The 13,781-nt window shown below is 41.3% G+C and overlaps 1 protein-coding gene across 5 annotated transcripts in view; it reads left to right on the forward strand.

Moving 5' to 3' along the window:
* Nucleotides 1–5,607: 5,607 nt before the first annotated feature.
* Nucleotides 5,608–13,781, forward strand: part of LOC115224738 (myotubularin-related protein 3) — a 288,784-nt gene continuing 280,610 nt past the window's right edge. For 2 of the 5 annotated variants that reach the window (XM_029795619.2, XM_029795624.2), the window contains exon 1: nucleotides 5,608–6,005. In XM_029795619.2, coding sequence (XP_029651479.1) covers nucleotides 5,902–6,005 — 104 coding nt within the window. In that variant the 5' untranslated portion in view covers nucleotides 5,608–5,901. The remainder of the gene's footprint in view (nucleotides 6,006–13,781) is intronic. The other 3 variants (XM_029795620.2, XM_029795625.2, XM_036513706.1) reach the window with 2 other exon arrangements.

The raw sequence follows: 13,781 nt of genomic DNA on the forward strand, positions 1-13,781 counted from the left end.
ATAAGACAATTAAATTATTGCCCAGGGGTTCCTCGAGCCAGTGGAATGTTTCCTTGGGGTTCCGCTCCAGCAAAAAGTTTGAAAAGCACTGTATGTATATACAGACATGGATGTATGTATATTTGACAGCAGTGTTAGAGTGACTCAAGTGCCGAGAGTATCGTGCGTTAGCTCTAAGCAAACTAAGTTACAAACACACACACCCAAGCGCGCGCGCACGTGTAAACACGCACGCACACAAACATACATACTTGCACGTGCTACACACGCACAGATATAAACCCTACACGTACACACATTCAAAGACAAAAATACACACACACACGTAGTATACATATATATAGATATATGAAGGCGGCGAGCTGGCAGAGTGGTTAGCACGCCGGGCGAAATGCGTTGCCGTATTTCGTCTGCCGTTACGTTCTGAGTTCAAATTCCGCCGAGGTCGACTTTGCCTTTCATCCTTTCGGGGTCGATAAATTAAGTACCAGTTACGTACTGAGGTTGATATAATTGACTTAATCCCATTGTCTGTCCTTGTTTGTCCCCTCTGTGTTTAGCCCCTTGTGGGTACTAAAGAAATATATATATACGCTTATATAAACATACACACACATGTATAGTAAGAGAGAGAGGAGAGAGAGAGAGAGAGGCATATACGTATAAAGGTATCTGCAAAACACACACACACACACACACACACGCATATCCCCACACAGGAAGCGAAGTGCAGCTGATTGCACGTGTCTCTGATATGTCCGGTGCGGAGCATGCGCAATGACGCTGTGTTCATGGCCTACGAAAGATAGGGCGGAGGAGGAGGTGGCGTGGAGAAAAGTGGCGAAGGCGGAGAAGAAGGGGAAGGAGAAGACGAAGAAGAAGAAGGGGAGGAGGAGGAGGGGGAGGATAAAATTAGCCCCGACTTATTTCAGGTTTCACTCAGCCACAAGATTCCTTCTGTTCCATTGTTATCCAGTTATGGAAATATCGTCTGGCAACCATCGTTCACACCTGTCATCCTTTCATATATACACACATATATATATATATACACACACACACACACACACACATATATATATATATATATATATTATATATATATATATATATGCGGTGCCCCAGCATGGCCACAGCTCATTAGCTGAAACTGGAAAAATCAAAAATCAAAATCAATCATATATATACATATATATATACATACATATATATATACATATATATATACATACATATATATATATATATATATAATATATATATATATATATATATATATATATGTGTGTGTGTGTGTGTGTGTGTGTAAATTCCGCCAAGGTTGACTTTGCCTCTCAATCTTTCGGGAATCGATAATTAAGTACCAGTCATGTACTGGGGTCGATGTAATCAGCTGTCCCCCTCCCCACAAATTCGAGGCCTTGTGCCTATAGTAGAAAGGATTATATATATATGTAGACAAGGCCCTTTCGTGAAGAACAAGGATATTAGAGAGAGAGAGAGAGAGAGAGAGCGAGGGTGGGATTGTAATTGACCCCAAAGGTCCGCTGTGGTTCTCTTGTAATCAAATCCTTCTTCACCCAAACATTGGCCCCAGACCATTTTTCTCCATTTATCTTCTCTGTGTCTATGTGCCGTGCTCCCTCTCTCTCTCTCTCTCTCTCCTCTCTCCTCGCTCTATCTGTCTGTCTGTCTGTCTGACCCCTAACCTTTGTTTTGTCCCCTCTTTTTCTCAACCTTATGGTGTGAATAAAGAAATACTCTGTCTATCTCCTCGCTCTCTCTCTCTCTCTCTCTCTCTCTCTCCATATAACTTGACGGTTCGGCATAAGAACTCGATAGAATAAGTACCCGGCTTTTAATATTTAAAAAAAAAAAAAAAAGGGCTGGGGATCAATTCTATCGACCAAAACCTTTCAAAGTGCTGCCCCAGTTTGGCCGCACCCCAATGCTCCAATGACTGACACAAACGAAAGATAAAACACACACACACACACATATATATATACGTATGCGTGTGTGTGTGTGTGTGTGTGTAAATTCCGCCAAGGTTGACTTTGCCTCTCAATCTTTCGGGAATCGATAAATTAAGTACCAGTCATGTACTGGGGTCGATGTAATCAGCTGTCCCCCTCCCCACAAATTCGAGGCCTTGTGCCTATAGTAGAAAGGATTATATATATATGTAGACAAGGCCCTTTCGTGAAGAACAAGGATATTAGAGAGAGAGAGAGAGAGAGAGAGAGCGAGGGTGGGATTGTAATTGACCCCAAAGGTCCGCTGTGGTTCTCTTGTAATCAAATCCTTCTTCACCCAAACATTGGCCCCAGACCATTTTTCTCCATTTATCTTCTCTGTGTCTATGTGCCGTGCTCCCTCTCTCTCTCTCTCTCTCTCTCTCTCCTCGCTCTATCTGTCTGTCTGTCTGTCTGACCCCTAACCTTTGTTTTGTCCCCTCTTTTTCTCAACCTTATGGTGTGAATAAAGAAATACTCTGTCTATCTCCTCGCTCTCTCTCTCTCTCTCTCTCCATATAACTTGACGGTTCGGCATAAGAACTCGATAGAATAAGTACCCGGCTTTTAATATTTAAAAAAAAAAAAAAAGGGCTGGGGATCAATTCTATCGACCAAAACCTTTCAAAGTGCTGCCCCAGTTTGGCCGCACCCCAATGCTCCAATGACTGACACAAACGAAAGATAAAACACACACACACACACACACATATATATATACGTATGCGTGTGTGTGTGTGTGTGTGCGTGTGTGTGTTTGGCTGGTCACCAATGGACCGCCGTCCGTTGGGAAGACAGCAAGGTTATCCGACAAGGAGTGAAAATTCCGCTGCCAGACTCACCCCTCTCCCCCCACTTTTCTCTCTCTCTCTCTCTCTCCCTTTCTATCTCTAGCTGTATTATATGTATATCACTTACTCTACCCCTCTCTATCACTTTCTTTCTTTCTCTCTCTCTCTCTCTCTCAAGCTCTTACACTCTTACTCCCTCCCTCTCTGAAATCATTATTTACCCTCTCTCTGTTTCTCCTCTCTGTCTCTCTCTATATCACTTACTCCTTCTCTCTCTAATTATCACTTTTCCCTCTCACTCTATAACACCCACCCCTCTGTCTCTCTTTCTCTCTCTCTCTCTCTCTCTCTATATATATATATATATATATATATATTCCCGTCTTACCCTCTCTTTAATTATCCCTCATCCTCTCCCTGTCTCCCTCTATCTCTCTCTACATATCTTCCTTTTCCTCCTCTTTGTCTCTCTCTAATTATCACTTATCCTCTCTCCGTCTCCCCCTCTCTCTCTCTGTCTCTCTATATATCTTCCTTTTCCTCTTCTCTCTCTTTCTAATTATCCCTCCTCCTCTCCCCGTCTCCCTCTCTCTCTCTCTATCTCTATATATATCTTCCTTTTCCTCCTCCCTCTCTCTCTCTAATTATCACTTACCCTCTCTCCGTCTCTCTCCCTCTACATATCTTCCTTTTCCTCCTCCTTTCTCTCTAATTATCACTTACCCTCTCCCTGTCTCTCTCTCTCTCTCTATCTCTATATATATCTTCCTTTTCCTCCTCCTCTCTCTCTCTCTAATTATCACTTACCCTCTCCCTGTCTCTCTCTCTATCTCTATATATATCTTCCTTTTCCTCCTCTCCCTCTCTCTCTAATTATCACTTACCCTCTCTCCGTCTCCCTCTCTCTCTCTCTATATATATATCTTCCTTTTCCTCCTCTCTCTCTCTCTTTCTCTCTAATTATCACTTACCCTCTCTCCGTCTCTCCTCTCTTTAAAACCGGCGACTCGATCCAACTCGCAGAAGTCTTTTTTCTCCTCCGCTTTTCTTTCTCTTTGTTTTGTCTTTTTTTTTTCCAACTTTCCTCTCTTCGACATTTCTTTAAATATTCTCTTATTTAAAAAAAAAGAAAAAAAACATTTTCCCAGTCGACGAACCGACCCCCTCCTCCCCCATCACCAACAACAACAACAACAAGAAGAAGAGCAACAACAGGACACCGTTTCCATCAGTTGCAAGCCAACATCACGGGATATTTTTATATTACCAAACATTGACCATTTCTTTTTTTTTCTTTATTTGTTTTTTGTTGTCATCGTCCATGGAACGGACCTAACTTCACGGAAACAACAAACCTATCCATTTATTAAACCCTCCCTACCAAAAAAACCACGAAAGACAGCAAATAATAAGCTGATCTATTTGTTCCTCTCCATTTCCTAATTCCACCTTTTTTCTTTGTGGATTCTTCGTAGATTTCGTTTCTCTTTTCAACAGTTTAACACCCCCTCTCTCTGTCTGCCTACCTTTCTATCTACCTGTCTATATCTATCTATCTCTTTCTCTGTACCTGTCAATATCTATCTATCTACCTATCCCTGTATCTGTCTCTATCTGTCTGTCTTTTTATCTAGCCATCCATCTACCCTTTTCTCATTCTACTATTCTATCTGTCTATCTATCTATCTATCTATCTATCTATCTACCTATCTATCTATCTACCTATCTATCTGTCTATCTACCTATCTATCTGTCTATCTACCTATCTATCTATCTATCTATCTCTCTGTCTATCTATCTGTCTATCTACCTATCTGTCTATCTATCTATCTACCTACTTGTCTATCTATCTATCTATCTCTCCCTCTCTTTATCTACCTACCTATTTATCTCTCTCTCCCTCTTTCTCTCTATCTACCTGTCTGCCAGTCTCTCTCTTTCTCTCTTATTTCTTCCTTCCTTCTCAGTCGTTATTAATATTTTCCGACGTAATTTCTCGCGTCTTTCGTCAAAAACCGGAGTTAAAAAAAAAGCCCACAACCACAACCACCACCACCACCACAATCACACCACCACCACCAACAACAACAACAACAAGAAGAAGAGCAACAACAGGACACCGTTTCCATCAGTTGCAAGCCAACATCACGGGATATTTTTATATTACCAAACATTGACCATTTCTTTTTTTTTCTTTATTTGTTTTTTGTTGTCATCGTCCATGGAACGGACCTAACTTCACGGAAACAACAAACCTATCCATTTATTAAACCCTCCCTACCAAAAAAACCACGAAAGACAGCAAATAATAAGCTGATCTATTTGTTCCTCTCCATTTCCTAATTCCACCTTTTTTCTTTGTGGATTCTTCGTAGAATTTCGTTTCTCTTTTCAACAGTTTAACACCCCCCTCTCTCTGTCTGCCTACCTTTCTATCTACCTGTCTATATCTATCTATCTCTTTCTCTGTACCTGTCAATATCTATCTATCTACCTATCCCTGTATCTGTCTCTATCTGTCTGTCTTTTTATCTAGCCATCCATCTACCCTTTTCTCATTCTACTATTCTATCTGTCTATCTATCTATCTATCTATCTATCTATCTACCTATCTATCTGTCTATCTACCTATCTATCTGTCTATCTACCTATCTATCTGTCTATCTACCTATCTATCTATCTATCTCTCTGTCTATCTATCTGTCTATCTACCTATCTGTCTATCTATCTATCTACCTACTTGTCTATCTATCTATCTCTCCCTCTCTTTATCTACCTACCTATTTATCTCTCTCTCCCTCTTTCTCTCTATCTACCTGTCTGCCAGTCTCTCTCTTTCTCTCTTATTTCTTCCTTCCTTCTCAGTCGTTATTAATATTTTCCGACGTAATTTCTCGCGTCTTTCGTCAAAAACCGGAGTTAAAAAAAAAAGCCCACAACCACAACCACCACCACCACCACAATCACACCACCACCACCAACAACAACAACACTCCCATCACCAACACCCTCACCACCACCGCCACCAATATAATCCACCCCGCCGCCGCCTCCATCATCAAATAAATAAACAGAAGAACAAGGAAGATGTGCTAATGTCCGCACAACTCTCCTATCTCCGTGTCTGGTCGGAAAGGTGTGGTTTAGGGCTGGGAAGTTCCCTGTCCGGAGCCTGCAAGTCGCGAGTCCAACGTGAAAGGTAAGGGAACAAATACTTCGACTCTTTTACCTCTCTCTTTCAGGTAATAACATTGCTTTAATACATGTGTATACACACAGACACACAGTATGTATATACGTGCGTATACATTATACGTTTTGCATGTATACTTCATATATATATATATATACATTATGTATATATACATCCTATATACGGTTTATATGTATATGCATGTATATACATACACACATTTTTTCTGTGTTTGTCCACCTTCTATAGTTTAAACCATTTTCAGCGGGATTTCTCCCGTAAAAGAAGGACCCTCGTTGATTTGGTTCCTTCAGATTCTTCGTTGCAGAGTTTTTGGTCCTTTGGCATTCGCTTTTGTGTGTGACTCTTTCTTCTTTTTATTGAGCCCCCCCCCCCCATATCCAAATTGCTTCCTTTTTATTTTCAGGATGTTAATACGTTATACATTATATAAAGAAGCAAAATTCTGGAACCCTCGAATGCACAGAGCAAGACACAGCGATACAGATACCATGCGTGGGTGCACCACCGTCTTTGAGGTTAGCATGCACCTGTAAGTCTGTCTCTCAGAGTCACAGACATTACTAAATATCTAAGCAGGGATATTTAAAATGTATTTTAAAAATACTTCTTTCAAATATTTGCCAAACCTTTTGTCTTAATTATCCATTCGTTTATAACAGCGTGTATAACTATTATTCGCAATATTACTGACGAAGAATTTACTGGAAAAATATCAAATGAACTTGGTTTAAATTGTATTTTGTGGGGGTGGCATTCGATTTCTTTTACGGCTTGCTTCCCTGTAATACCCGAGATGCTATTCAGAGCTTTTGCTTGCAAATTCTTGTTATTCAAAAACGAAAAATAAACCCGACCCAACCCTAACAATAAACTGTTACAATCAGTTCTTTTTGCATTGAGGCCTTTATCCATTTGTTGGTCAACCCGAATCTCTGTGCTATATATACATACATATATATATATATAATATATATATATATATATATATATATATATATATATATACACATACATATATAGATATATAAAGTGCGTGTGAATTGATTTTCCTTGTCATAGAAACAAATAACATTAAAAACCTCGTGTGCCAATCACAATTGGCAGTGAGAACCGGGTGGGCCGCCAGTAGAACCGGATGGAAGATGCAAACATCAAGCTCAGATGTCATCACAGAAAAGATAAAACGGAATTTCATTCATTTCTTAATTTTTAAACCTTTCTGTTACATTTTACATAATTTTTCAAAAAAATCCATTTGAATTTTATTTTTTAAATAGACGAAGCGATGTGTGTGTGTGTGTGTGTGTGTGTGTGTGTTTGCGGCTTGGATCGAGCTTTTGTTCCCAGTTTTGTGAAACCATTCCTCCCGATTCCGTCTATTTTTAGGCATAGTCTACCTAGGTCTACATTTCCCAACGTGTCATTCCTTCCAAATCAACGAAAGCGGTGTTAATTTGAGCACGATTTAGCTGCTATTTTTGGTATTAAAGCTACATGGTTGTCTCCACAGTCGCATTCTAAAGATATTCACAGACTAATTATTATTATTATTATTATTATTATTATTTGAGAATGGCTGCAAATCACCCTGAAAAATAAATATATATATACCTATATATATATATATATATATAGTTTTATAGTTTCGCAATTTTCTTTCCGTGACGGAAGGATAATTAAATAGGAATGGAAATAGTTCCATTATAAAAGTAAAACGAATCTAGGAATAATGAGGAACATAAAAATCTATCTATATATAATGTGTGTGTGTGTGTGTGTGTGTGTAGGTCATATTTTCACGTTCGCTGAATATAGACGGCATTGTCTGTTTTATTATCTGCTTTGGCGGTTATAATGATGATGATGATGGTGTTTAGCAATACCACAATAGGTCTTTGTACCTAAATACTCTCATTTATCGATCTTTAAGCTAAGCATGGTATTTATTTATCTCTGCTCTGACGTCGGTCTCTTTCTGGCTTTCCTCTTGCCTTCTCACTTACTTCCGCTTCTTCTTTCACTTTCTCTTCCGTACATTATATAAATATATATATGTATATATATATATGTGTGTGTGTGTATGTGTGTGTATATAACGCACACATTTACAAACCCACACGCACACACTTATAAACATGCGCACATACACATATCGATAGATAGATATCATTTTTTTCCCCCTTTAATGTCCATTTTTCTCATGCTTACCCAGGTCAGGTGGATCTTCTTCTCAAAGACAGTATCATGCCACCTCATGTGGTCACTCGTCAACCCCAAAATCACCTTTCGTCACTTCCTCTCATATTGTTTTTTTCTGGGGTTTTTTTTCTCCCTGTCTGCTTCTTTTACAGGTTCCTTCTTCCATTTGTATCGTCTGGCACCTACGTTTTCCTCTCAACTCTTTCGTACTCCATGCTTATCACATGTCTGTACTAACAACGCAGTCTCATCTCTCGCACACACGACATCCAATTCTTCTGGTACCAAACTTCTCTTCTTCACCTTATTTCTTCCCAATCATTTATCTACGTTAACAACACACATCCAGTAGATGTTGCTGCTTGACTTTATTTCTGCAAAATCTTTCCCATATCCTCACCATCTTACGTCCCCGTTTTCCTCCCATACATCCACGACACCTCCCATATCAGTGTCATACAGTTAGTCTCTTACCGAGACAAAGAGAGAGAGGATGCCTTTGCTTCCTAAACTCTCCCCTCTCTATCCCTAACTCTGGCGACCCAATCGCTTTATGGTTAAGACGTTTGGCTTACAATGGTTAGGTCGTGGGTTCGATTCCTGGTGGCACTTTCTGCCCTTGGGCAAGACACTTTCTTTCACATTGCTCCACTCCACTCATCTGGCAAAAAGTGAGTTGGACCCATAATTCAAAGGGCCAGCCTTGTCATGTTCTGTTTCACACTGAAATCTCTCTGAGAACTACAATAAGGGCATGCATGTTTCAGGTGCATTCAGCCACTTGCATGTTAATTTCATGAGCAGGCTGTTCCATTGATCGGATCAACTGGAATGCTTGTCATCATAACCGGTGTAGTGCTAGTTTTTCAGTTTTTTTCTCTTCAGCTCAACCACCTCCTCTGCTAATTAGGTTTCCTTGGTAACAGAAACTGTCAACTATTTCCATGGAATCTTTCAAGAATTTGGATTTGTTTACATGGCTGCTCTTTCTGTTAACTATTCTTGTACTTGTGATATGGATGAAATCTTCCTGCTTCATCCGCCTACCTCTCATTGCCCTACACCTCTTGTGCACCCATAGGGAGGGCGTCTGAATTGTCGCAATGCAAAACAAAACTGCTTTCAGGACCCAGGGTGAGGTGGGGGTGTCAGGTGTTAGCTCTTGACTTTGATATTTTCTTTTTTAGGAAGCAGGCCATCTATTCTTCACGGACAACCTCCACTACACCTTCTTGGTTACCCGGGTCTTGGATCTGGACTCATATGCCAGCTGCTCACCCCACCACCTCTTACAGGCCACACCAACTGATGCTTTGAAAAGTAGGAGAGTCCAGTTTGCTGGACATTGTTGTAGAGCTGAAAACAAGGCAATCTCTACTCTTCTCCTCTGGAAGCCATCTACTCACAATACCAGAGGGCACACGCTCTCCTACCCTGATGTAATCTCCAGGCATCCAGCAACAGGACCTCCGTAATGCCATGATGGACCGTGAAGTCTGGCGTAGCATGGTAAACTCCATTGTCTCGACCACGGTCGAACAATGATGGTGATTGTATGGAATTCCTACCAAGTCCTTACCTGCTTATCAAACATGGTCTCTTCTTAGATACCAGCTGTATCCTGGTGAGGGCATGTGCTTTAGGGGTTTAGTAGTGTATTTGGTTTATTATTGTCAGGTTGTCAGTTCAGTTTCTGGTGACCCGTTGTGTCCTTGAGCAAGACACTTTACTTCTCATTACTCCAGCTCAGCTGCCAAAAATGAGTTGCACCTGTCATTCAAAGGGGCCAATCTTGTCACATTCTGTGTCACGATGAATCTCCCTGAGGACCATGTCAACGGTATGCGTGTCTGTGGAGTACTCAGCCACTTGAAAGTTAATTTCACAGGCAGGCTGTTCTGTTGATTGGATCAGCTGAAATCGTTGTCGTCATAGAGTGCAAGCTGCTCAGGGCAGCCCTTGAGTTTAACCCCTAACCCTGAGCCCTCACTCCTGTCTCCCACCCCTGTGTCCCCCAAGTCCATATAGGTCTCTACAGCAAACCCAAAAGTGCAACACAGACCAGACTGCCACCCTTAGCAATGCTTCTGTCTATTTTCACCCCTGCAAATGAAAACTTCAATCTTTATTTTGTAGCTCCTCTGCCTCATTTGCCTTTACTTCTGTGTTTGGCATTTCTTCTTTCACCCTTCAGCATTTAAACTGGCCATATCTGGCCCCTATATTCTAACTGTTTTATTTTCAAACCGACCAGATCCAGCCTCTTACACTTACTCTACAATGTCACTCTACAAATAAACAATCTCAAAATGAAATCTTGAAGCTACAAGACAATGAAATAAATACCCTTTTCTACTCTAGGGCACAAGGCCCAAAATTTTGGGGGAGGAGGCCAGTTGATTAGATTGACTCCAGTACACAACTAGTACTTAATTTATTGACCCCGAAAGGATGAAAGGCAAAGTTGACCTCGGCGGAATTTGAACTCAGAACGTAACGGCTGACGAAATACTGCTAAGCATTTCACCCGGTGTGCTAACACTTCTGCCAGCTTGCCGCATTATGAATAAATAAATATTACATTTGACAGTAATCTGAATGCCAAGGGGTTAAACTGGCCCTGTCCAGCCCAAATATTCTACCTGTTTTCTGTTCAAACTATCCAGTTCTGGCCTCTCACACTTGCCCTACAATGTCAATTTAAAAACCATCCCACCGTTGAAATCTCAAAGCTAAACAATTATGCATAATTAATTGAAGACAATGAATGAACAAGCTAATGTATACTAATGAATGCTAACGAGTCGAATTGACCACCTCCGGCCCAAATATTCTATTGGCCTTGTATTCAAACTGACCAGATCCAGTTATTTCATCAGTGTTGACCACCAAGATGACCGTGTACCTGTGTTCTTTAGCTGTGTTCCAAACACCAACCACTTTACAGTGTGGCCTGGATGCTTTTTATGTGGAACCAACACATAAAGCTACTTGGTAGGGTCACCGAGTAACTTGCAAGACAACGAATGGTTAGGTTGTGAGTTCGATTCCCGGTGGCACTTTCTGCCCTTGAGCAAGACACTTTCTTTCACATTGCTCCACTCCACTCATCAGGCAAAAAGTGAGTTGGACTCATAATTCAAAGGGTCAGCCTTACCATGTTCTGTGTCACACTGAAATCTCTCTGAGATCTACAATAAGGGCATGCATGTTTCAGGTGCACTCAACCACTTGCATGTTAATTTCTTGTTCCATTGACTACATTAACTTGAATGCTTGTCATCGTAACTGGTGTAGGGCTAGTTTTTCGGGGTTTTCCTCTTCAGCTCACCCACTTTTGGAGGAGGGGGTTTTGTGTCAGAGGATGAAAGGTTAGAGTCTGACAAAGAGACAGAGAGGCAGAAACAGCCGTCTTACTATAGAAGAGGTGCGTGGTTACTTGGCAAGAGAGAAAGAGGAGGAGGAAGGGAGAGCCTCGTATATATTGTGTCATACCCTGATACTGTGCACACTGAGATCCCTGCTGCTGACTGACCCCTAATATGGAATAAAGTGTTAAATACTTATTGTGTGCAAATTGATGACCCTGGTCCTTTGAAGTTACCAGACATGTTAAGGGTATGAACAGATTGACTGCTTGCATTTCAGGGATTGGTTAAGTGATGCAGATGCTGCATGGACGAGATGCTCAATGCACTTTTGCTGACGGACAAGAATCTGGAGCCAAGAAGCCAAATGGACACAATGCCGAGAAGGCATGCAAAAATTAGAATCTAATCTCGTTAAATCTTAAGTGCAAAATTGGTGAATTGGTCATTAAACTATGTAGGTAGAAATATATATGTTTTTTTATAATTCTGTCCATTCAGCATTGTGTCCGGTTGGCCTTATGTCTGTTCGGCATTGTGTCCATTTGGCATCATGTCCCTTCGGCATTGCGTCCCTCTTCGGTCTTGTGTTACTTCGGCATCGTGTCCATTCAGCTTCTTGTCCTTTGGCAAAAGTGCATTCGGCAATCCTGTCCACACGCAATGCAGACATCTCTGATGAAACTGAAATAAGGATCGCAAATCGATTACAGCTGGTCATCAATTATTTCCAGTCTATAGAGACACAAAAATCCGACAGAGTTGCATGTCCACCACGTAGGTTTAGATAGAGTAAAGTCAATCAGAAGAGAACAGTAGACATCCTGTGGGGAGAGAACAAAATCCAACATTTTGATGGAGTTTCTGTAGGTAAAAGATGACAGGAAACTAAAAAGGAACGGAACAGACATTTACGTCTTCTCCAAAAAATTTGCTGCAACTGAAACACTGGATTTTCCACTTCACTCCTGGAAGTTCATTGTAATATATTCTATTGATTTTACTAAATAATATATATATACATCATATTCTTTTACTTGTTTCAGTCATTTGACTGTGGCCATGCTGGAGCACCGTCTTTAGGCGAGCAAATCGACCCAGGACTTATTCTTTGTAAGCCTAGTACTTATTCTATCGGTCTCTTAGGCCGAACTGCTAAGTTACGGGGACGTAAACACACCACCATTGGTTGTCAAGCAATGTTGGGGGGACAAACACAAAAACATATACAATCACACATACATATGTACATATATATAACAGGCTTCTTTCAGTTTCCGTCTACCAAATCCATTCACAAGGCTATAGTAGAAGGCACTTGCCGAAGGTACTATGCAGTGGGCCTGAACCTGGAACCATGTGGTTCGGGGGAACGTGAAACCCTGAGTAACAGTTTTGTGATATTTCTGCTGCTTTTAAATAAAGCAGATTACTCTACCTTTGGTATTCGAGTACTATTTTTTCCACCTTGTTTCACATTTGTGTGCTTACTCTGGGATATGTATGTCATCATCCGGTTTCCATGCTAGCATGGGTTGAACGATTTGACTGAGGACTGGCTGCACCAGGCTACAATCTGATCTGGCAGAGTTTCTATGGCTGGATGCCCTTCCTAATGCCAACCACTCCCTGAGTGTAGTGGGTGCTTTTACTTGCTACCGGCACGAGGGCCAATCAGGCGGTACTGGTAACAGCCATGCTCAAGCGGTGTTTTTTACGTGCCACCTGCACAGGAGCCAGTCCAGTGGCACTGGCAACGACCTCGCTTGAATGTTTTTCACATGTGCCAGTAAGGCGACGCTGGTGGCAATTACATTTGAATGGTCCTATTTATGTGCCACTGGCACGGAAACCAGTCAGTTGCTCTAGCAGCGATCACACTCGGCTGGTGCTCTTAGCGTTCCACTGGCATGGATGCCAGCCATCGAATTTCCGATTTCACTTGCTTCAACAGGTCTTTGCAAGCAGAGTTTAGTGTCCAATGTAGGAAAGGTACCCATAAGTGGGCTGGTTACACCCCTGGCATAGGCCACAGGTCTCACTTGGCTTGCCGGGTCTTCTCACACACTGCATGTGTCTATATCATATATATTACATTATATCTTAGACACACATGGCCCAGTGGTTAGGGCAGTGGACTTGCAGTTGTAGGATCGTGGTTTCGATTCCCAGACCGGGCGTTGTGTTTATG

This window comes from Octopus sinensis, linkage group LG26, assembly GCF_006345805.1.
Source record: "Octopus sinensis linkage group LG26, ASM634580v1, whole genome shotgun sequence".
NCBI classification, from domain to species: Eukaryota; Metazoa; Mollusca; class Cephalopoda; order Octopoda; family Octopodidae; genus Octopus; species Octopus sinensis.